General features: G+C 43.6%; 5 protein-coding genes across 6 annotated transcripts; 4 read left to right on the forward strand and 1 right to left on the reverse strand.

The window, feature by feature from the left end:
* Nucleotides 1440-4617, forward strand: LOC8056572 (receptor-like protein 12). The gene has a single exon (XM_002455093.2). It carries the CDS (start codon nt 1440-1442, stop codon nt 4419-4421), a length of 2982 nt encoding a protein of 993 aa, XP_002455138.1. The 3' UTR covers nt 4422-4617.
* Nucleotides 5520-13189, forward strand: LOC8075099. Its single transcript, XM_021456005.1, has 11 exons — nt 5520-5656; nt 7009-7199; nt 7365-7546; nt 7657-8361; nt 8475-8531; nt 8803-9148; nt 9237-9436; nt 11725-11801; nt 11890-11991; nt 12105-12291; nt 12374-13189. Exons 2-11 carry the CDS (start codon nt 7010-7012, stop codon nt 12461-12463), a joined length of 2136 nt encoding a protein of 711 aa, XP_021311680.1. The 5' UTR covers nt 5520-5656; nt 7009; the 3' UTR covers nt 12464-13189.
* On the forward strand, nt 13340-16306 carry LOC8075100. Its single transcript, XM_002455095.2, has 2 exons — nt 13340-15088; nt 15661-16306. Exons 1-2 carry the CDS (start codon nt 14229-14231, stop codon nt 16304-16306), a joined length of 1506 nt encoding a protein of 501 aa, XP_002455140.1. The 5' UTR covers nt 13340-14228.
* On the reverse strand, nt 15510-18779 carry LOC8075101 (dehydration-responsive element-binding protein 2A). 2 transcript variants are annotated; one of them, XM_002457244.2, is made up of 2 exons: nt 18214-18779; nt 15510-17473 (listed from the first exon to the last, which is right to left on the reverse strand). In XM_002457244.2, the coding sequence occupies exons 1-2, from the start codon at nt 18279-18281 to the stop codon at nt 16753-16755; spliced, it is 789 nt and encodes a 262-aa protein (XP_002457289.1). In that variant the 5' UTR covers nt 18282-18779; the 3' UTR covers nt 15510-16752. The 2 variants fall into 2 exon arrangements, with proteins under 2 accessions (XP_002457289.1, XP_021311681.1); XM_021456006.1 differs by having other exon boundaries at nt 16370-17630; nt 18214-18773.
* Nucleotides 21861-23632, forward strand: LOC8056573 (annexin-like protein RJ4). The gene is made up of 5 exons (XM_002455096.2): nt 21861-21936; nt 22016-22161; nt 22614-22835; nt 22908-23228; nt 23343-23632. The coding sequence occupies exons 1-5, from the start codon at nt 21861-21863 to the stop codon at nt 23544-23546; spliced, it is 969 nt and encodes a 322-aa protein (XP_002455141.1). The 3' UTR covers nt 23547-23632.

The raw sequence follows: 25069 nt of genomic DNA on the forward strand, positions 1-25069 counted from the left end.
GGTAATCGTTCTGGACCACCAAGAAAAGTATGAGGTGTTTAATTTCAATTATTCATCTCTTCAAAATATTATTGAGCGAGACTTTGGAGTACTGAAAGAGAAGTGGCGTATTTTGAAGGGCATACCAAGTTTCTCAACTCGTACTAAAAACCACATCATTCTTGCTTGTTTGGCATTGCATAATTTTATTCATGATAGCAATTTGCATGATAAGGAGTTCGAAAGATGTGATGTTAATGATGAATACTTGGTAGAAGAGGATGACACGACACCAAAAGATGAGACATGAATATCATTCATAGTAGAATAGTCGATGCTTTGTTTAGTGCGAGATAGTTATGTTAGGGATGCCATAATTGGATGAGCCCTTATCTTTTGTAAAATGCTAATATTATATTTGTATGAACCATATCACTTTGAATACTAAAAAACTTGGAACAAATTTATTTTTCCTTTCTAAAATAGTCATTTACATACAAATAAGTGAGTACAATATTTACTTATGAGCAATTTGCATATAAATAGTCCCTTAGGCCTTTGGGGCATTACAGACATTTCTACACATCTTATAGTTTCACAGCTATTGTAACCAAATAACTTTTAACTTTTCCCACAGCTCTTAGCTCACAGCAGCTTTTCCATAAGCCATAGCTCACAACAACTTTTTCAAAATTCATGGCTCAACCAAACAGGGCCTTATAGCATGTTTGATATCGTGAGCTAATTGTTAGCTAGCTAATTTTAGCTCAAATTAGCTTTAGTGCATCTAAACAAGAGGACTAACAGTTGAGATTGTCAGCCAACTAACTAGCCAATCATAGCTGAGATGACTGAAAATATTGTTGACTGATTTATCATAAGAGAGAAACATTATTGGCTAGCTGAAAAAGTATGGCTTATAAGCATAGCCTAACTAATAACTAGCCATGTGTATTGAACATACCCTCAGACTAGCCTAAGTGGGGAGCTGAGTTTCATAGCATAATCATCAAGACTGTTACATCAGCTTTTATGTTGATAAATGTGCCGATCGGTTTCATCCTAACTAAACTCTATAAAACTTTCTCTTTCTCTTTATAATTAACTTGTCAAGTCATCAAATTTCACTGTGTTGGCTTGTTCGTTTAAACTTATCAGCCAAATTTGTCAGTCATTCAGCAATGTTTTTCTCTCATAATAAATCAGCTAAAAATACTTTCTATCATGATTTATCAGCCAAAATCCGAACCAAAATGCCACACCATTTCTATATAAAGCAAGGCACGTTAACTGTCTCCCCACGTCACAAGCAGAAGCTTACTTGCATGCACCACCACCAACCAAAGGCAGCTGCCGATATGCACACCACCACCACAACCCCCGTCCCCGTGGCTCGTCACGGGTCACAGGCCGCAGTAGTACTACAGCTCCTGCTACAAATCCACCTCGCAGTCGCAGTCATGGCCGGTGCGTTCACCAGCAACCACACTGCTGTTGCTGTGGCGCAGGTCGTTCCATGCCTGCACGACCAGGAGACGGCGTTGCTTCGGCTCAAGCGGTCGTTTACCGCCACCGCCGACTCCATGACGGCGTTCCAGTCATGGAAGGTCGGCACGGACTGCTGCGGCTGGGCGGGCGTGCACTGCGGTGACGCCGACGGCCGCGTGACTTCGCTCGACTTGGGGGATTGGGGTTTGGAGAGCGCAGGTATTGATCTTGCGCTCTTTGATCTAACCTCTCTCAGGTATCTCGACCTAAGCTGGAACAATTTCAATACGCTGGAACTCCCGTCGGTCGGGTTTGAACGATTGACTAATCTTACCACCCTCAACCTCTCCAACGCCAACTTTTCTGGCCAAGTTCCTGACAACATAGGCCGTCTCACGAATTTGGTTTCTCTCGACCTCTCCGTTTCTCTTGAACTCCAGGAGATACCTGGCGTTGGCTATACTATTAACACAAAGATGGGCGATGACATTATGCAGCTAGCCATGCTAAACTTTACGTCCTTCTTAGCAAACCTCGGTAGTTTGAGGGAGCTTGATCTTGGTTATGTCGACCTGTCTCAGTCGGCAGACTGGTGTGATGCTCTATCCATGAACACTCCAAATCTTCGTGTCCTTAAGTTGCCCTTTTGTGGGCTATCAAGCCCAATCTGTGGAACACTCTCTACTTTGCACTCACTATCTGTGATTGACCTACAGTTTAATGATTTGACTGGTCTAGTTCCGGATTTCTTTGCCAACTATTCCTTCCTCAGTGTTCTCCAGCTTATGGGCAATACTGAACTTGAAGGTTGGATTTCTCCTAAAATATTTGAACTTAAGAAATTAGTGACTATTGATCTTCGCTATAACTACAAAATATCTGGTAGCCTTCCAAATATCTCAGCTAATAGTTGTCTACAGAATTTGTTTGTTCATGAGACTAACTTTTCTGGTACAATACCAAGTTCCATTGGCAAAGTCCAGTCTTTGAAGAGGCTAGATCTTGATGCACCTGGGTTTTCTGGAAATCTGCCCTCGTCAATTGGCGAGCTCAAATCCTTGCACACACTGAAGATATCAGGTTCAGATCTAGTAGGATCTATACCCTCATGGATCACAAATTTAACTTCCTTGGAGGTTCTTCAATTTTCTCGATGTGGTTTATATGGACCAATACCTTCTTCAATAAGTCATTTGATCAAACTAAAAACATTAGCAATCAGGCTATGCAAAGCTTCAGGGATGATACCTCCACATATCTTAAATATGACGGGATTAGAAGAACTCGTCCTTGCTTCAAACAATTTCACAGGGACGGTGGAACTTAACTCGTTTTGGAGACTACCAAACCTATCCCTATTAGACCTGTCAAACAACAATATAGTTGTACTTGAGGGACAAGATAATTATTCAATGGTATCCTTCCCTAACATAATGTACTTAAAATTGGCATCATGTAGCATCACTAAGTTCCCTAGCATTCTAAAGCATCTAAATGGCATAAATGGGATTGACCTCTCAAATAACCGAATGCATGGGGCCATACCCCGGTGGGCATGGGAAAAATTGTCGACAAATTGCGGCCCAAACGGTGGCCTCTTCTTTCTAAATTTTTCACACAATAATTTTACTAGTGTTGGCTACAACACCTTTCTTCCTATTTTTTCAATAGTTCTAGATCTCAGCTTTAACATGTTTGAGGGGCCAATACCCCTACCCCAATATTCTGGACAAGTGCTTGACTACTCTAGCAACATGTTTTCATCCATGCCACAAAATTTTTCTGCTCAACTTGGAAAATCTTACGTTTTCAAGGCCTCTAGAAACAACCTTTCAGGGAATATTCCAACATCTTTTTGTGTGGGTCTTGAATTCCTTGACCTCTCTTACAATACCTTTAATGGTTCAATTCCCTCTTGCCTAATGAAGGATGCCAATCGATTGAGAATTTTAAATCTCAAAGAAAATCAACTTGACGGAGACATTCCTGACAACTTCAACAAAATATGTACTCTTAACTTTCTAGACATAAGTGAAAATATGATTGATGGGCAGTTGCCTAGATCTCTAACAGCTTGCCAACGTTTGGAGGTCCTTGATATAGCAAGTAATGAGATTACTGGCTCTTTTCCATGCTGGATGAGTACACTCCCTAGACTTCAAGTTGTCATCCTAAAACACAACAAGTTCTTTGGATTGGTGACACCATCTAGCACCAAAAACAAAATAACTTGTGAATTTCCAAGCATACGAATTTTGGATATATCTTTCAACAACTTCTCAGGCACGCTCAACAAGGAATGGTTTTCAAAATTAATGAGCATGATGGTCAAAGTTAGTAATGAGACGTTGGTGATGGAATATGGCGCTTATCAAAACGAAGTATACCAAGTTACCATTGAACTTACATACAAAGGGTCAGAGCTCCAATTCGATAAGATATTGAGGACCCTTGGATTCCTTGATGTCTCAAATAATGCTTTCCATGGAAGCATCCCTGCATCTCTTGGTGAACTTGTTTTGCTGGATGTGTTAAACATGTCACACAATTCATTCACGGGACCGATTCCATCTCAGTTTGGCCATTTGACACTCTTGGAGTCTTTGGATCTATCATCCAATGAGCTTTCTGGGGAGATCCCATTGGAGCTAGCATCATTGGACTCGCTTACAACATTGGACCTGTCCAATAACAAGTTAGTGGGAAGCATACCAGAATCACCCCATTTCTCAACATTCTCCAACAGTTCATTTATAGGAAATATTGGTTTGTGCGGACCTCCATTGTCCAAAAAGTGCGTCAACACAACGACAACAAATGTGGCATCACATCAGTCCAAGAAGAAATCCGTAGACATTGTAATGTTTCTCTTTGTTGGAGTGGGAATTGGTGTCGGGTTTGCAATTGCAGTTGTTTGGGGATGTGGAATCCCCATCAGGAAACGACGATCTTAAAAGTCCAAGAAGCACTCATGTATGTATGCATTCAGGATGATATAAAGTAGCATGTTTGCGGTTACTCGCAATCAGGGAGGTGTATTATTGTAACATGAGATTTTGTCATGTGCACACAAAGGCTTGTGAGCAGATGTTTGTATTATTAATTGCAGTTGTTTGTATTATTAATTGTAGTGTGACTTACTGGAGCTATACGGTCATGTACAAACAATGCATGATTCTCACGCACGGCCATGTATTTTAGGCATGTTTAGTTCCCCATAGAATGTAAAATGCAAAATACCAACTATTTTGAAATAATAAAATGCAAAATATCAAAATTTTCAAGGTTGTGTTTAGTTTCATCCAAAATGCAGAATTTATTGTCCTCATTAGGTCAAAATCCAAAATAAAAATAGTCGCCTTTTTGCCAAAAGATTTTTATAATGTTCAGTTCTATTATGCAAAATGATGGATAAAAACATAGAATTTTTTGGGATCAAAGGGGAAGTAAACACCCCTTTGTGTATGCACACCTGCATCAGTACTTGGCATGCACGCTGTAGTACTCTGTACCATATACAAACACTCTCATATATTTTTTTTGAGACTACAAACACTCTCATATACATACTGGGGGGGGGGTTGTTTAGTTCTGATGGAATGCAAAGTATAAAATACTAAATATTTTGGAATGATGAAATGCAAAATGCCAATTTTTTTCATAAGTGTGTTTAGTTTCATCCAAAATACTAAAATTTTTAAGGTCCAAATTACATAAAGCTGCTCTTTTAGGCTTTTTTGAGCTCTTGAGGCCAAAATCTAGAATGCAAAATGGTAACTATTTTGCTAAAAATTTTGGATGATGTTTTGTAGGCCAAAACCCAAAAATTTTAAACACCCCCTGAGTGGTTGACATGTGCTCCTGGGCCTGAGCCCATCCACCACCGGCCTTTTGAATTGGGAAGAGCCCATCCACCACGGGACGTCGCAGAGGCAGAGCAGCCCAAACCAAAACAGAGGGAGCTTCTCGTCTCCGCACTTGTGGTCTGGCACGTGCTACGCACACACCCATTTCTACCCACTAGCCCACGCAAGCGGCCGAGGGTTGCTAGTACTGTAGACTTGTACTTGCTATTACGAGCACTACTACCTCCGGGGCGCTGTCGCTGCCGTGCGCGGGCGAGGCGATCGAACTAGCGGTGGCTCTAGCAGCATCCCCCGATCAACCCCGCTCCCCGGCGCCCAAGCACGTAAGAGATCCCTCCCCTCTGCCTCTCGCCTCGGTCTGCGCGCGATTGGTGCTGGTTTGCCCACGTTTTGGTGGGGTTTTAGGCGGGTTTTGTGGTTGTGGTTGTGGCTGGGAGGATGCGGGCACGGGTTGGCGGTCGCTTGCCTGTGGGTGCGCAGCGGGCGATGCGGCGCCGTTTTGGGTGGTTCCGGGGCTAGGGTTTGGGGGAGATTGGGGCCGAATGCGCGAGCCTGGTTTGGGTTGCAACGGGTTGAGGTGGTTCTGAACTTTGGGCAGTTGGGGTTGGGATTTGCGGGCTTTGTAAGAGCGGAGCTGCGATTCGACGCCTTCCTGCGAGGCGTTTGTTGGTTTCCGCGTGTATTTTCGCTGGTCTGCTTTTAATGCAGTTCGTTAGGGGGACATTGCCGGAATTTTGTGTATTATTTTTGCCATTTTTTTTTCAGACCTGCATTTGTTGTAACAGTTAATCGCTTATAATTCTGGTGCAGCTTGGCTACCCTGAAATTGCTGGGATTTTGGTATTTGGGGGAGCTGGGGGTTTGGGAGGCCAGAACTGTTGTATTATTATTATTATTATTATTATTATTATTATTATTATTTAAATGCATATAACAAAGCATGTGTGCGTGGTTCACTGAAACTGGGAAATGATTCCACTTTTCTGTGTGGTTCGCGAACGCTGTGGAGTACTTGAGTAGCCTTTTGACTTCTGTTCTGCCCAGGTGCAGAATTTAACACTTGCTAGATGGCTCACCTGATGATGAGATGTGTATGAGCAGTTATTTTCATGACCAGCATGACAGAAAGCTGGGTTGTTATTTTTTTGCTATGAATTACTATTATTTTTGTTATTCCAGGTGTTGATCCAGTTGCACATTATATGGAGTGGTTACTTATTTTGTTTCATTATGTATTATGGAATTTGGTACTCCTAGTTTACCTGCATCTGCATGTATAATGTCCATACCTGTTCAATTTTCAAGTTTTATCAAAGAATGGACGTTTGATGAACATTTGAGATGAGGAACAACTCCTACGAAGCAAACATACCTATGAACTAGTAACTGGGAGTCCATGATTCTTTAGATTTTCTTTTCCCTTTTCCTGTTAGTAGATGTTCTGTACATTACTTCTCTTTTTATCTGCACTTTGCTTGTCCTTGGTGACTTGGTGGTCCTAGTTGTGTTACTGGTTCCAAATATATCTTTAGACATTTATTACTCCATATTACTCTGTGTTGCTACCTATGGTGAATTATCTCAGTAACGATTTGTTTGTCCAACTTGCCCCTGCATTTATGCTGTATGCATATTAATGTTGCCATTTTGCACGTTTTTTTCATGATTTTCAAAGAATGGGTGCTGGAAGGAAGACTGAAACTTTCTACGCTGCAACACCAAGTGCACAGACACAAAATCAAACCAATGAATGGTATGGAGCCTTTTCTGTTTCTGCCCGTAATCTTCGGGAAGATGAGCTAGGAGGAGTGATTTTTGGCTGCAAACACAACACGATGAATGAATGCCTCTCTAAACAGCTGTTTGGTTAGTAAATTCCTTTCCACCTTTTTCTTAACTAGCAATTCCTTTTCCTCCTTATAATGCAACGCCACTACTGCAATTAAATCATCACCCCCATAAAACTATAAACTGTCATCCTCACATCAGTTCTTAGCTTTTACTTATACTCGTCAGCATTTTGTTCAATAGGTTTGCCTTCAAGCCATTTCTCGTATGTGAAGAATGTTAAACCTGGCATGCCCCTATTTCTGTTCAATTATAGTGACCGAAAAATGCATGGAATTTATGAGGCTGCATGTGCTGGCAAGCTTAACATTGATCAATTTGCTTGGAGTGATGGTGGTAGAATAAAGACACAATTTCCTGCACAGGTATCATCAAATAAGAATCCTTCCATTTATGCAGCACCGTACATTCACCCATGTATGTATGGTTAATCTGATCAGAGGTTCATAAGCTTACTGACTTGTGTATTTTGAAGGTCCTCATCTCTATGAAGACTCACTGTTTTCCAGTTCCAGAGTCTCAATTCCAAAGTGTGATCCGTGACAATTATTACAGACCTCGTCACTTCTTCTTTGAGCTAGACCATGAACAAACAAGAGCTTTGATATCTTTGTTTAAGCCTGCCCCTGTTCATGATGTTCCAAACAAATTGGATCCTTCCAGATCTCTGCAATCTCCAACAGTCGAAGCATATGTTAATCCTGGTCATGCGAAGCCTGAGTCCTATATAAAGGATCTCAATCCATTTGATGTTTCTTCTGAATCTCATTGTATTGACCCTTACAAGTTGGTTGATCCAGATGGTGAATATGCTAGTACGAGTAGAACATCAACAAGCCACCTTGACGATCAGTCTTCTAACTGGGATGAATTAGATGATGTTGCGACCACCAAGGAAGGAACTGAATCTGTCAATGATGAGCACCCACATATTAATCCAAAACATGATGAACAGTATGGCATAGTGGCTGTTAGGCGGAAACTACAAGAGATGTCTGTTTTACGACAGCAGGAGGCTCAATCCTCCAAGGACACTGTTGATTCTGCTTCAAATAAACCAATGCCTCGAGAACCACAGTTTGATGCCACACTCCCCACAGACCCATCTGATTCCACCTCAAAGGGTGATGTACGTATTGAAGACCTGAAATCATTAGGGCAATCTCGTGGAAATGCTGAGGTGCTTTAAGCTATTCCATTCTGTTGCTTTCTCTTTCACAGAAATTACTTTTGAATGTATGATTTGTAATTTTTGCTATGGCAGTCCTATCTGATATGTCTTGTTGTCTGTAGCTGCTTCACATCGTCAAAGAGTTATCCAAGAGGAACCAAGCAATGGAGAAAAAACTGGTACTACTCTTCTTGACCGTTTAGGTGGAAAAATGAAAGCATTATTATCCATTAGAGTATAAATAGATTATTTTACTTTCCTCATTGGCTCTGGATCTGCATTAGCATATCTGTGGTTATTTGGATTTTGAAGTTAGCTCAAATGCTCAATAGAATTATGGAATTGCATATGATATGTGTACCCTGTAGATGTGCTTGATGCCGAGTTATGTGGTATCATTGCATGGTATAGTGCAATTTCCGTCCTAATTGTGGTTCTTCTATCTACCAGTTTGAGTCAGATAAAGAAATACTGTTTCTGAGGGAATCGATGAAGGACACAGGAAGAAGAATTCAGGAACTGGAATACCAGTATGAGAAACTACAATCAAACTATAACTCTTTGGTCCCACTCCTTGGTAGTCCACATGATAATATGGAAGGACCATCAATATTTCTAATAGGTGGCTATAGGGGCAGTACTTGCCTGTCATCACTAGATTCCTTTTGCCCTACGACGGACAGAGTAGTGCCTCTGTGTTCAATGAGCTCAGCCCGTGCATATGCAGCAGTAGCTGCATTGAAGGATCATCTCTATATTTTTGGTGGTGGGAATGGCAGTTCATGGTATCACAAAGGTAAATGTTCTAACATGATGAAGTGTTTGACTTTTGACTTAGTATATAAGTTCCAAGCTGTTGACTATATGCATTCCTTTTATTGAAGTGGAATGCTACAGTATGGGCAGTAATAAATGGATAACATGCCCCCGTTTGAAACATGCAAAAGGAAGCCTTGCTGGAACTACATTGAATGATAAAATATTTGCTATTGGTGGTGGAGATGGGTCTGCAGTTTTCTCAGAAGTTGAGATGTTTGATCCAGCACTTGGGAGATGGATAGACAATGTGTCAATGCGGCAAAAGGTATGGTCTCACAGTCTCACGCTTTCTATCACATTTAGTTTGTTGGATGTAGAGTAGAATGTTCTAAACTACTCAAGTCATTCTAGCTTTGTCCTAAGTCAAACTTGTTTAACTTTGACCAAGTTTATAGAAAAATATACTAACATCTACAATATCATACAAATACACTATCAAAATAATGTTATGATGTACTCCCTCCATCCCAAATTATAAGACGTTTGACTTTTTTGACTCCAAGTTTGACCACTCGTCTTATTAAAAAAATTGCACAAACATACTCAAATTTAAGTCATTCTTGAAGAACTTTTACTAATAGACCAAGCCACGACAAAAGAAGTGATATTTTGCATAAATTTTTGAATAAGATGAATGGTCAAACTTGGTGTTAAAAAAGTCAAATGTTTTATAATTTGGGATGGATTGAGTACCTTATGAATCTAGTTTGGTGTTGATGTTTGTGCATTTTTCAACAAACTTGGTCAAACTACAGAAGCTTGACTCAGGACAAAGCTAGAACGACTTATTGATGGCTTCCCTACTAGTCCATTCTTTATTCTCGTGTTATGGTTAACAAGGTTCAGGATCCATATAATGGAGCAAAATTTAAAAAGGAAATGTTATAGGGAGAAATTGTTTGAACTCTATAGCTAAAAGTTCCAGATCACAAGAAGCAAGCTTTTGCAATAGGTAGTCATATACTCCCTCCATACCCAAAAAACATGACGTTTTGGACTCCTATGCAGTTTTTACAAAACTTGACGTTCTACTAATCTAGAGGTGGTCTTAGACTTGTTTACCCCTTGCCATGCTGGCAGTCCTTGCATGCTCTCGCGTGGTCCCTGGCCAAGAGATTAATCGCAGCGCCTCGATCCTCGCATGGCCGCACGCCCGCACCCAATCCTCGTGCGCTCTCTGCTGGTCCCTGGCTGCACCACGATGCGAAATAAAAAAAGTGAGGTCGCCGGGATTGGAACCTGGGTTGCAGCATTGAATTTGCCACGCACTAGCCAATTGAGATGGTTAACTTTCTTGTATAGAGAGCAACCGCAACCCTATTTATTAGTGGCAAAGAAGGAAAACTAACCCCTAATTAATTACTTCTTGGTTACCACAATCATGTCCTAAACGTCAGTTTTTTTAGGTATAGAGGGAGTGTTATTTTATTATTGTTTGCTTGTCGTAAATTGGCAAGGCAGTGTTCATTCTTATAGTAAGATCAGTAATTATCAACTGCATTAGAATATGGATAGCTGTTTAAGCATTGGGATGATGAGTGTATATTATATTGAAGTAGTTCTGCATATCTCTAGTTTAATTTAGTTTTTTTTTGGAACTAATAACATATATGATATATCGTACATATTTTCACAAATATTTTTCCAGTTTGTATCAAACTACTCTGCCCAGTTACAAATAAGTGATGATTTGGGCATTGACATGGTCTACAAAACACAACTTTGACTAGTACTTCTTATTATGAAACATTTGTAAAATATAGAAGAGGTTCATTTTTATGAAACTAGTACATTTTGAGATAAATCTACTATTAGCATTCTCAAATATCCAAACTCAACATTTAAAAAGTAACATGCGACAAAAGCTTGAAATGGTTGACTTAAGAAAACCCCAAAACATTTACTAATTTGTGAGTGGAAGGCGGTATGCATCAAATTGCAATGTGTGAGCGTATTTGCTGGAGAGAATTGGGCGCTATTTAGTATTTTGTGTCTGTAGGATAAGGATCATCTACATGTGTCCATGACTTAATTGTTTTGTGTTTGTGAGATAATCTGCTGCTCTCCCTTGCCAGCTTTTTGCTGCAGCAGAGTTTGAACCATTTCGGTCAGCTCTTGCTAGCTTCTGTAGAGGTATGGCAATAGGCCATCGCCTCCTTGTACTAGTCTGTACACTTAGAAGTGGCAATAGGCCACTAGTAGTAGAGGCTTACCTCAGCCATACATAGTTGGTAAGGCTGATCTCAGCCCTAGAGGACATTGTAGTTGGTGTGCTCACCTCTACACTTGTGCATATATTCACTAGGCAATACAAGGAGAAAACCAGTTCAGCTGAACACACATTCAGAGTTTCAGTGTTGTGCTCGTGGTGTGTGTGTTCTCTGTTGTCACCCCTTTCTTTTACCTCTAGCTGTGGGTGTGTGTGAGGGTGTTGGTGAGCTAGCTGCTCACCTGTGCAAGGAGATCTAGGGCCAACAGTGTTATCTAGTTTACCCACGATGGTTTGATTTAGAACTCAATTCTTGCTTTTGTTTGTTATATATGTTGTTCCAGAGATTTGCACCTGCTGCAGCCGTATTAAGTGGTACACTCTATGTAACTGGTGGTTATGATGGCAACACGTACTTACAGTATGATCCTTGACCATTCTTTCAGTATTATAATTATGATTTAGATGTCTTTTGACTTTGCTATTGACAAAATGATGGTAATACACAGATCAGCAGAAAGATATGACCCAAGGGAAGGGTTCTGGACTCTGCTTCCAAGTATGAGTGCAAGAAGAGGATCCCACTCCGTAGCTGTCATGAGGGAATCCTTGTGAGTTCCGAGACTCATTCTCTCCATCTCCATCCTATGACCACTTTGCAACCCAAGACTTCCATAATCTGCCTCATTGTTGTGTACACTAAACAGGATAGCTTATGTTTCAGATTCGCTGTGGGAGGGTATGATGGAAACAGCAAGATTTCCACTGTAGAGATATTTGATCCGCGTGCCAATTCATGGAGGATAGGCAGTTCATCCAGCATCGCAAGAGGATATGGATGTGCGGTGACAGTGGATGATAATCTGTACCTCATTGGTGGTGTCAATGATGCTGGAGAAACTATCGAGACTGTAAGTCTGTTGGTTATTCTCCCATGATTTATTTTCCCTGGACTTGTTTGATTCTTGAATTTCTTCTGGTGCTGTTTCGCAGGTTGAAGTTTACAATGAGAGCCAAGGCTGGTTGATCTCTGGCTGCAGATCCATAGGGAGGAGGGCCTTTGCCTGCGCTATCACCGTTTGACAGGACCACGGATCTCATAGCCTACCAATTTTTTGGAACCAGAGTTATGGTTTTGCAGCCTTTGCCCTCTTGCTGATTCTACACATTGGTCAGAGTATACCTTCTTCCCAAAACAGTCACTGGGTTGAGAAAAATTTTGCACCCTCCTTCCGCCCCAACTTATACTACTTCCATCCGTGGATAAATCAACTTTTAGAGTCGACTTGAGTCAAACTTTTGCAAGTTTGATTGAATTTATAGACCAGTATTTTTGACACAAAATTATTGGATACACCATGAAATATATTTTTCATAGTGTACTCATTTAGTGTCATAGAAGTTAATATTCTTTCCTATAAAATTGGTCAAACTTACAAAAGTTTGGTTTAGGACAACTCTAAAAGTTGTTTTATTTGGGGACGGAAGGAGTATAAGACAAAGCCACCTATTTTTCTGGTAGTGCATTTGGGAATTGACAATCACAGAATGCCACCAAATGGTTAAGGCCACAGTAGCATGTTCTGTTGTGAAACGTTCAGGCAGACTGCTGCATTGCACTTTTGAGAAACTAGATATGGTATAGGTGATGAGGCAGTCTACTGAATTGTTTGAGGGAACCTTGAGCATTATTTCTTGCTCCGTAATTGCTGAATGCTGATGATAGCAATAGCAATCTAGCTAGCTCTGGCAGCTCTGATTGGCAGCCGGTGGATATGATTGTTGCAAAGAAATCGCTCTGTTTGCTCTTGTGCCGGTGAACTGGTAGCATCTGTATTCTTCTCCTCGTGGCATATAGACTATGTGAGGGCGGTTGGTGGAATCTGGACTCTGGGGCTATGCATTGTGTTTGTGTTGGTGAACGCAGTGCAACGCTGCTAAGCAAGGAATATGGTCCTAACTCTAGGTACCTGGCCCGCCAAACTGCCTATCGTAGGAGCAAAGATGCTGTGCGACTGTGGGCCTGTTGCTTGTGCGAGATTTCACAGGGTTAGTTAAGCCTTGATCAGTTCAGCCATTATTTCCAAAGATGCCCGATTGCGTAGCGTGTTTCTCAGTAAGTTTTGCGTTAGCCTGAGGAGGGCTGATTATCTTAGCACAAAAGGGATTTCTCTCATTCCCAAATGTTAGCTGCGGTATATACTGGTATAACGTATGGAAGAAAATGGAACTAGAGGACTAATTGGGCCGTTAGGCAACCGATAAGCATCTAGTGTTGATAAATTATGAAACCTCACGAAAGCAAAGAGAAAGATTCTTCCGATTACCAATCGACAGCGCAAGGTCCCCGTACAAGGCTAGCATCCATTCATCGTCCAGAACGGCAGAATCCAAATAAATCAACAGTGGACTCCATCAGACGTACACACCAAATGAACCAACCCCTTCGTGTCGTCCTCACTGCAAGCAATTATCCAGGATCGACCCTAGTTTATGCCATTAGCATCGCGCTTTTCACCAGCTTTCTTATTTAAAATCACTGTTTTCTTCACTGCAGCACAAGGCACCAACTTGAGCAGAAATATGTTGCACCGATATACCTTTGGCTCAGCACGGAAGTATAAAAGGGAGATTCCTCAAGGTCCAATTGACAGCAGAAATTCTTCAACTCGGACACCCATCTTCAAACCGAGAATCTGCTTTACCCGAAACTTTGCCGGGACTTACTGGACTCAATCATCGTCCACCAGAATTCTATCCCCAAAACATTGCCTTTGTCCTCTATAAAATCTACATATTCCACCCATCGATCATCGAACCACCGGCATAAGTTTCCAGCACCAGAGCAATGGCCTCCAACTTTGTGCCTGATGCCTGGGCTTGGATCACCAGCCTGCCCCCATTCACCCAGTGGCGCACCAGCGCCATGTCCCTTTGCATTTGCGCCACACCATCAGCATCAGCACAGCCATCGATGAACCTCTCGGTTGTGAAAACCCCTTCCATCCCCCAGCCTTCCTATGTTACCTTCTCCATATTTGCAAACTACAGTGTGCCAGTTTCCCTGTGGACGTCAAAACCAGTCCACCTGAAAACAAAGACACAGCAAACTCTAGACGAACAAGATATGATACAGGTGTTCGTCGACATTGTCAACTCAGTGATGAGGTATTGTCCAGACAAGAAATTGTCATTTCGGTTCCCTGGGGCACAGCCTCATGCCAACTTCAAGGACGTGTTCAACATAGTTTTCTTGTCCCTGGCCTTCCTGGTGTGCATCTACGAGGCTCCTCGTGATCTCCGTCCTGGATGCTTGGATTCACTGAGAACCCAGCTTACTGGTTCAAAGTGCAGAGATGCCGCAAAGAACCTTGTAAAGATGCTTGGGGCAAACCTTGAGGACCAGTGGATGCAGACAATGAATCTCGCAGTAACTAATTGGATCGTTGAGCTGAGATCCGCAAACCAGTCTTCTGGGGTGTACTCGCCACTGTTCTCATATGCCCTTTCAGCAAGCGGGCTCTGGAAGGTGCAGCTGTACTGCCCAGTCATAGCCATGGGCATGGAGGAACCTGCAGAAGCAACACAGGATGAGCGTCTTCTCTTCTCACTCATTTATCAGCAGGTTGAATGTGTGATTCAGCTAGCTTATAGAACAGCAAGAAGGGATAACTGGATTGATGTCGAGGTGAAGGTAGACAACATAAGGTCAGTTATTTTTTAACATATATAAGAACCAGTTCTTTCTATTACATGAACTCAGGAATCAAGTTTCCGTTCTTTTTCCTGAGGTGGTAGCAATAACAACTTGATTTTTTAGTACAAAGGCCAAAGAATAGTTAAATTTTAGTGGTAATCTGTAAAGTGTATACTCATAAGTTGGCATCAAAGCTAAATCATTAGATAGCAAATAGATCCTAGACATGTCAAAATATAGTCAATTTCTACACTAAAGTAAATTGATATGGAGTAAGGAATCATTTTTATTTTTATAAAATGTTGTTAACTAGGAAGAATATGGATCTTAGAGAGAGAGAGAGAGAGAGAGTAAAACTACCATTTGAGTACACCAGAACTGCCTACAGATTCATTAGTACAATCTATAAACCAACGCTATTTAAAAAAAACATTAGAAATTCATGATTGTTCATTGTTTCACAGACTATGATTAGCTGTAGAAAGCAACTTCATTACAAAATAACATTTGTCCATATACATGGACTATCTAATAAAACAAAATAAAAAGGAAAAGACAGCACTCACTTTGGCATCTATCACAGGTGTGATGTGGACTCTTTGGTCTCTGAGACCCTCATGGCAGAACGAGGATATGGCTCTGAAGAGAAGCACTTCCCATCCCGTGTCATGCTGCAAATCACACCTATGCAACAATCTGATGTGCTGTCTGTTTCTGTCGGCAAGTCCAACGACAACCCCACACATGAATTTGGCATTGAGAAGGGCTTTGAGGGTTCCTTTGACCCCCCAAACTCATTTGGTCTGAAGGCATCAGTCACTGAAAGCCTTACTCTGGCCATGAAGCCCTGGAAATTTGAGCAGTCTGTGCATGGCAACACTGCAACCTTGAACTGGTTTCTTCATGATGGTATCAATGGAAGGGAGGTTTATTCTTCAAAACCTTCAAAGCTTTCTCTGCTTCAACCAAGGGCCTGGTTCCGTGACAGGTACTCAAATGCATACCGCCCGTTCACAAAGCAGGGGGGTGTCATTTTTGCACGTGATGAGTATGGAGATAGTGTCTGGTGGAAGATCTGTGGTGCAACACTAGGAAAGACTATGAACTGGGAAATCCGAGGCTGGATTTGGCTAACATACTGGCCTAACAAACAAAGGACCTTCCACAGTGAAACAAGGTGGCTTGAATTTAGAGAATGCCTGCAGCTTCCCCTTACTAAGTTTCCATAAATCACTTCACTCTGAATGATTGTATAGCAGTATGAGATATAATCATTGAAAAATCCATGCATGTATGAGGCACAAAAAGTATGATTACTCTATTGTAACTGAATGTACCATTACAACGAAATGACTTGCTCATATGCCAGCTTTGCAATTTAATGCAATCCTAAAAACTTATTCGGTGTACTTACCATTCCTTTTCTTGAGCTAACTTGAGTTCAGCCGAGCAAATGTGCAATATTAACAACCAAGAGAACTCATTAAACACGGACTCATTTCCTACTATAGTACAGGAACTCAACACACAGGACAACTTCTTGTACCGGTTGGCTCATAGTATAAAGCTATGTCTCAGTAAGATGAAAACCACGAATGACTACAACGCTTCAGGTTGAAGCGTTTTCCTAACATCTAGAATGAAGTTATTCCTACTTCTCCCCATAACCATGCTTCTAATATGCAAAAAGGCTAAACCCGTCATCTCCATCATGGTATTCTTCATGTGCTTCAATTTTTTTATCAGCATTCAATTCTATAATTATCATCTCAACCACCTCTTCAACGTTGAAGTAATCATAACTTACTTCCCCTGCTTTGTGTAACACACTCTTCTCAGATTGAATGACGTCCACGGTCTTGCAGGCAACGTGGACACTTCCCAAGTCATCATTCCCTTCAGTTTTCACCTCATGGACCTCAGTCTCCACAGATTCCACCTCAGTCTCCACTTTCTCATCAGACCGTTGCAACGTGGCAACCGGTACACTAGATGCCAGCAACGAAAGCGCCGACGTGCAGCCAGAGTTGGCGTCAGCAGAGTTATCCGAGAAGTTGACACGTGCCTTGGGGCCATACATGGCCTTTGCCGCCTCATCGTATGCATGGGCAGCTTCCACGGCAGTAGGGAAGGAGCCCAGCCATAGCCTCCGGCCACGGTTGGGCTCGCGGATCTCCGCCACCCACTTGCCCCACGTCCGCTGCCTCACACCGCGGTACACGCAGTTGACGTTCTCAGGCCCTCCTTTGCCCGTCATGCACCCTTTCTTGGAACCCTTGGCCGGCGCCTTCCTGGAACCGCTCTCATCCTGGAGCTTCTGGTTCTGCTCCTTCCACCACTTGATCGTCTCGGCAATGGAGTCAGGGCCAGTGCTCTTCCTCCTCATCCTCTTCTTCCTGACCCAACAAGGCAATTTTCATTTCGTAAGGCTCGGAGTGGAAACAATTCAAATGGAAATCATAAGATATAGAAGCCATCTATCTAATCCGCTTCAAGGAAAGAAGTAAACGAGCACTGTTGATTCCTCCAAGGGCCAGCAGTAATCGAACCAAGCTGAAAAGAAAGAGACAGTCGTTATGCTGTGCACACAAGACAGTTCTTCTGCTGCCAGGGCACTCCAGGAAGAAATGGACCTGCACCGCCAGGAACACAAGAGACTTCCACATCCGCTACCCAAGGACAGCATCGCTGCCTTTTCGCATAATTCAGCACTAAGACACGGCCCCCGAATAATTTTGAACTGTAATTCTGCCCCCGAGATGTCTATCTTAACAAAATTCTCCACCGAGAAAGCTAGAAGTTAACAGAAACAAAACTATATTTGGAAACGAAGATCGGATGAAATAGTGTCGTGAACTACTCCTAGCCGTGGAAGATTTGGTCAACCCAATCCGCCGCCAAACGAGCAGAGCAGAGAGATGGATGGACAAGCTCCAGGTCAGCAGCAGCAGCAGCAGGAGACTCGTCAACACTACCCAGCCCACCGGACAGAACAGAAGCACATCGGCAGGCACGCACGCACCGATTCCGCGGCAAAGCGCCGGCGCAGCAATGCTCGACGAGCGCCAGGCACGAGCAAGGAAGAACCGCGACGCGAGAAGGAGAACCCGGAGGAGGACAGGACAGGGCAGCTCACCTGACAAGGGCCCCGGAGGCGGCGTCCCCTTGCGCTCCCTGGCCGGCGGTGGCGTCTCCCAGCTCCATGGACGGAAGAGCGAGAAGAGAGCCAGAGATCTCCCCGCCGCTCCTCCTCCTCCTCCGTCCTCCTTCCCCGCCTGGGCCTGGCCGCCCTCTCGGTGGCGGTGGTATCCTCGTTGTTTCTCCTCTGGGCAGCGGCAGCAGCAGCAGCAGCAGCCGCCAGATCTTCTAAGGCCGGCGCGCCCCCAGAGTCCCTGGATCTCTCCCAGTCCCCTCTCTCTCTCTCTCTCTCTCTCTCTCTCTCCCCCACCTCACACCCTCGTAACGCGGCAGGTGTCGGTGTCCCACCCCCCAGCCTCCCCCCGCCTCTGACGCTGCCGCCGCTTCAGCTGCCTCTGCCAGAGTCTGCCTGCGCCCGCTTCGGTTTTGACGTGGACGCCACCGCTGCGGTGCGGCTAATCTGGCAGGCGCCACAGCCGGGCGCCGGGAGGGTCAAACGTGAAACACCCCGCGCGCCTGCAAGCGTTTCCACGCCACCCAGTCCCAGCCAAGCCACAGACAGATGCGGCATCCGCCCGCGCCGCCCTGCCAAAAACCAACACGCACGCGGGTGCTCTCGCTCGCCCCGGGTCCCGGCAGCGTACCATCCCTTTTTTCTAACAGAAACAACGTCGTGTCCGGGCAACTAACTCCGGACGACATTTTCGGCATCGTCTCACCATAAGGGCATTCACAATGTAGACTCTATCATAAAGTCTGAAGTTATTTATTACCTCGAACAATATAGACTTGGAGTCTAAATAAGACTTAGAGTCTTATTTTTTCTACCTCTTTCTTCAATAAATATATTGCCACATCAGCAAAATACCATAAATAATATGTAGTTAATTGTCTTGGACTCTGTGATAGAGTCTTGCATTGTGAGTGCCCTAAAACAAAAAGAAAAACGAAAACACTTTGGATTAGCTACTGCGGCCTTTGGCTGACCATGGATGATGATGCTGGTGGCTAACGCCTAACGGGCACCCCCACTGTATGAGCATTTGTGTCCACGGTTTTATTTGAGTTGCTTGACGATGTGTTTATGGTGGTACACAACGTTAACAGCAGTGTAGAAACATGCCTACTTTTAACTGATTTATATGGTTAGAATAAGCTACTTAGTACTAAATATTTTTTCTTACCTGGTGCCCGTGCACCACCCAAACTCAACGTGGCTTCGCCCCTAGTCACAGGTGGGCAGTATTATGGCATGGTAGATCTTGGGCTTGTGTGGATTCAGGATAGGCTACCGTCGTTACAAATCACATTTGAGAGAGGAATATACTAAGGTTACATGCTAAACAACTAGTTTCTAAATTTGGTCGGTACCGAACAACTAGATATACCATACATAACGTCCCATCAGTTGGGAGGAAGTAACGTAACGGTCACCTTTACAAAGGCTCTGTTCGAAACGTCGAAGAATCCAAAATACGCTCATATAGGCTAGAAAATATCTATCTTTATGCGACAAAAAGGTAGCAACGCTCAGACAAATTAAAGAAGAGGAACGTGAAAGTCGATGTTCAAAACCCTAGCTAGCTCCGCTCAATTGAGTTGGATCAACCGACTCTTGTTTACACGTATCCCGACAATCTAACCAACTCTTGCACCTTCTCACCCCCTCTATCATTTTATGTGTCATCCTTCATCATTTTTCGATGTGTCGTATTGTATACTCTTTTATTTTAGTACTGACATAAGCGCTTATACATATATCAACACAGACGACCATCTAACTTACTCTTTTACTTTCTGGCACTATCAATATCTTTGAATTTGACGTTACTCCTGTAAGCATCTTTGGAAGATTAAGGCCTGAGCTCTTTGATAGGCACAAGACTATAGTGCAACCCAAACCAAATCATCGCTAATCTCAATTTTACAACTTTAAAAATCCTATAAGAAAACCCTTTGTTGTATCGCGATCGGTTTCTTCTCGTGCCAATCAAACCAAAGAAAGTCTTATTATACGCCACATTTTTTTTCGCGAGCGGGTTGAACCCGTATTTCATTAAGAGGTGAAGAAATAAGGTACAATGACCCAAATTAGGTGGCGAGGGGCTACCAAACCAAGATCGACGAACCCCTAAACTATTGTCAAAACCTGAAAAGACAATTACATGGAGCTCAAACGGCGCGATCAAAGTTCATTGAGCTTAGCGAACGGCCGGAACCCCCCAGCGCCTAGTCCTTGCTCTCCCTCAACAAGCTCTTGACAACACCATCGACGTTTGCCGACGCCCTGCCAGACACACGCGCGTTCCTCTCTTTCCAGAGACACCAGGCAATCAAGAGCAGCAATGAATCGAAAAACTTCATTTCTCTGCTGTTAATGCGCATTCTCTGTTAGAGCCACCACGAAGCAACATCATCTCCATCGCCGATTGCCGGTATGAGAATATCAAGCTGCAGCGGATGCAGCAGCGCGTACCAGACCTGCCGCGCGAGAAGTAGCAACCTAGGAGGAGGTGAGTAATTTCCTTTTTTTTCCCAAATTCGCTGTCGTCGTTGTATCACTCCACCTTGCTTTTGTACGGTCGTCATCGATCACACATCAGCGGCGCTCAGGTGCTGTGGGTACATCTATCCTCCAGTCGTCAGACAAGGTGCTTGCATTGTCTCGGCAAAAGGCGGTGGTGCCTCCTTGTCCTTGCCCCGACGACGGGTCCATGCCATGCGGGGCTAGCGGTGCGGTGGTGCCAGAGTAGACAGCGAGCGAGCGGTCACGCGCCATCACGAGGGACAGGTGGCCAGGTGGGGAGCATCGCGGCAGCAGGTCGCTCGGCTGCCGACGTCAGGGACGAAAGCCGGAAAGGTGTGCCGCTGAAAAGGTGTCGTGCAGCCACCTGGGCTGTTTTTTTTTTTTTTTTTGCCTACCACGTTTTTGGCGGTTGATGGGCCGTGCGGGCCCGTACACGCATCGATCGCAAGGCCTCGTCGTCGTCCGTTGCGTTGGCCGGCATGGTGAAGCTCGGCCCGGTCGGTCCGGTGCGGCCCACCTTAGTTAAAGATCACATATTTTTCCGAAATTTTGTTTTACTCACCTCAGAAAAAAAAAGAATTTTTGTTTTTACTTCTGCTAAAAAAAAGAAAATTTTGTTTTACTTCGTTTCGGTGCATCATCGTTGCTGTCTGTCAGGTTGCTGCTGATTTCAGTCAACTAGTCACCTTTGATCACATTCATACATGTGCTCTGCAGACTGTGCATCAGCTCATTACAACATCATAATATTACATGAGCGACGAGGATTCAGTTCATGTCTGAAGAACTGGAGGTTAGAACTAACTGTTCCATATGTATAAGCAGTTTCCTTGCGAAAGACGCTGGAAGGAGTTATTTGTTTAATATAATGAGGCATTAGATTTTGAAACCCACAGGCATCAAATTTTGAACCTCACCATGCGATTTCTTAAAACTAACTGGAAGAAACGGAGTAACGCTGGATTATTACCATGCGATTTCTTTAAGGTTTCAATTCAATGCCCACTAGCAAACGGTCAGATATCATCTCCATAAATACCAGGGGGTTGCGGTGATTAACAAACCAATCTGGAGAAAAAAGGAAATTAGAGAACGTCGTGAAAAAAAAAACAAAACAAATGGCAACCATTACTGTTCCTCGAGTTGTCCCTTCTCCTGCTGAAGATGCCGCTGCTCTCTTGAAGGCTTTCCAAGGTTACTGCTTCTCCTGAACCCTGATCTTCTTGACTGTAGCGCGTAGTCTAACATGCTCAAACATTTGTGGTTCATTCAGGATGGGGCACCGACGAGCAGGCAGTGATATCCATCCTAGCTCACCGCGACGCCACTCAGAGGAAGCAGATCGCGCTGGAGTACGAACACAAGTACAGCGAGAGCCTAATCCAGCGCCTGCACTCTGAGCTCTCCGGCGATTTCGAGGTTCAGATTAGCTAGTCTGCATGCATTTGCCCTCCTGCAGGCTCCTGATCGATGAGCTTATTTTTGTCAGTTTCAGGACTTGTTTGGCACAGCTCAACTTCACTAGTAAAGCTTTTTTTTAGAAAATAGTTTCATGAGTGACTTTTCTAGATGAAGTTAAGCTGTTTTGGAAAAAGTGTTTGGCAAAATAGCTTCACCAACTACTTCATGCATAGTTGAGAGAGAGAAATGAGGGAGAAACTACAATAAGCTACTTTTTTCAGCTGCATCCAACTTATGTTTTTGTGAGAAGAGGGGAAAAAACAACTTCACCCATAAAGCTGTTTTGGAAATAAGTGTTTGGCAAAAAATAACAGCTCACAACAGCTCATGAAGCTGTTGTGAGCTGTACCAAACAGCCCTTCAGTCAGTTCGCCTGACCGGTGACCGGTAATGCATTGGCGTTTGTGCAGAGAGCAGTGTACCACTGGATGCTTGACCCCGCCGAGAGGCAGGCTGTGATGGCGAACGCCGCCACGGAATGCATCCAGGAGGAGTACCCTGTCCTCGTCGAGATCGCGTGCGCCAACAACTCCGCCGCGGAGCTCGTCGCCGTCAAGAAGGCCTACCATGCCCTCTACAAGCGCTCCCTGGAAGAAGACGTCGCCGCTCGTGCCACGGGCAACCTTCGCACTGTATGTACACTTTGATTTTTTTTCCCCCATTTAGCTAGATTGACATGCATGCATCCTTGGATCGTCGTGCAGCTCCTGCTCGCCGTGGTGAGCACGTACAGGTACGACGGCGACGACAACGTGGACATGGAGCTAGCGCGGTCAGAGGCGAAGATCGTGCACGAGGCCGTGCGGAACGGCGGCGGCGGGGCGGCGGGTGGGCACGACGAGCTCATCAGGGTGGTGGGCACCAGGAGCAAGGCGCAGCTCAGGGCCACGTTCGCCTGCTTCAAGGACGAGCACCGGAGCAGCGTCACCAAGGCGCTGCCGCGTGGCGACGACCCCACGGGGTACCCCCGCGCGCTGCGGACGGCGGCGCGGTGCGTCGCGGATCCCAGCAAGTACTTCGCCAAGGTGAGGTGCCGGCGGCGGCGGTCGTCGACGATGACGATCGCCGGTTATTGTTTGCCATATTACTGTTGTCTGAAAAGATCGATTCTGAGATGAATTGAGCACGAATGCCCGCAGGTGCTGAGGCACGCGACGCGCGAGTCTGCGGGGACCGACGAGGATAGCCTGACCAGGGTGGTGGTGGTGCACGCGGAGAAGGACGACATGGGAGCCATCTGCGCCGCGTTCCAGAAGAGGGCGTCGTGCACCTTGGAACAGGCCATCGCCAAGGAAACCTCGGGGGACTACAGGAGCTTCCTGCTGGCTCTTCTTGGAAGCTAAACAACAATGCATATAATTAATGCATGGTCGGTCGACGACGCGAACTATATATACATATATCTCGCCGAATTATATTACGAAACAAAATAAAGGTCTTAATAGCTGTTTAATTAGACGACAGTGAGATGATGCAGTGGGGTGGTACAGTCGTTACAGTGTGCGTTTTCAGTACTATACCTTATATATTTAGTAGTTTGGAGTAATATAAGATGTAACGAGTGAAGGCAATAGCAACAAAACAAATATATATATATTAATAAAGAGGATCTACCAAGACTGGATTACCTATGATCGAATCGTGGTAAGATATGTGTAAGTTGTTGCTCTAATGATCGGCATATGCAGAAGTCACCATCTCCTTTAATTAGGCCCCCCCCCCCCCCCCCCCCCCCGCCCCTTTACAACACGGGATTAATTTTCTGTTTCTGCGTTTTTGCTGTGAAAACCAAAACTAAGACCCCCTTTATTATATATATAAAAAAGACCCCCTTTAGAACACGGAATTGGATGGAACAGAAGATAGAAGCTGATTAGAAAACAGATGAGTGGCCGGCAGCATTCCTACAAAATTCCTATACTTAAGGAATTGAAGCCTTAATTTGACCGTCATGAGCCCAAAGTCAAAACCAATGTGTCATTTCATCTTGCACTGGAGAAGCTAAGCAACTCTGGGAAGACTCTCTAAATCTTTTCTAATTGCTAGGAACAAAGATTTTGATAACGAATACCGTCCAACAAACTCTTTAATAATCGCATATATCTAAAAAGATCCGTCTTCTATTTTGAATTTCTCGTTAGCCAATGATGGAAAACTAGAATAGCTCTCTAGAATGCAGATAAGATATAGAAAAACTATTAAAGGGTAAAAAGATATAGAAATTGATTTCTATGCAAATGACTTTCCAATGATAATTTAGAAAATAAACTTTAAAAAGACTCTTAGAGATGCTCTAATAATGGAAAGAGATGCATAGTCGCGATCGTTACAATAGTGTCATTGTTGACTCTAACCAGTCAAGGTCTCTGTTTGGTCGTCATTTCATTGCAACAGAACCCAAAATCCCAAACCAATAATATGCTTCCCTGAATAGTACATGTAAATAAGATTTTGCTTACATCTGTCAAAAACTAGCTCATTCTGATTGACCATAATATTGACCAACACAGAGCTCAAGCCCCTATCAACATTTTTAATAGTTTTAGTTTAATGCTATACCCAGCTGCATACCTCACCCATTTGGACAAACCAAACACATTATTTGGTGCCTTGGTGGTACAATGTTAAAAGTGAATTGAAATGCATGCAGAATAAACTTAGCACAATGTCAATGAAAAAAACATTGTATGGTTTCATGTGATTAAAAAAACTATTCTCCTCCGTTCTAAATTTGTAAGATGTTTTGACTTTTCTAGATACATTGCTTTTACTATGTATCAATAAACATAGTATATATCTAAGTGCATAGCAAAAGCTATGTATCTGGAAAAGCCAAAACATTTTTGCTTTTGAGCAAGACCAAAGA

The sequence above is a fragment of the Sorghum bicolor genome, chromosome 3, assembly GCF_000003195.3.
Source record: "Sorghum bicolor cultivar BTx623 chromosome 3, Sorghum_bicolor_NCBIv3, whole genome shotgun sequence".
Lineage (NCBI taxonomy): Eukaryota > Viridiplantae > Streptophyta > Magnoliopsida > Poales > Poaceae > Sorghum > Sorghum bicolor.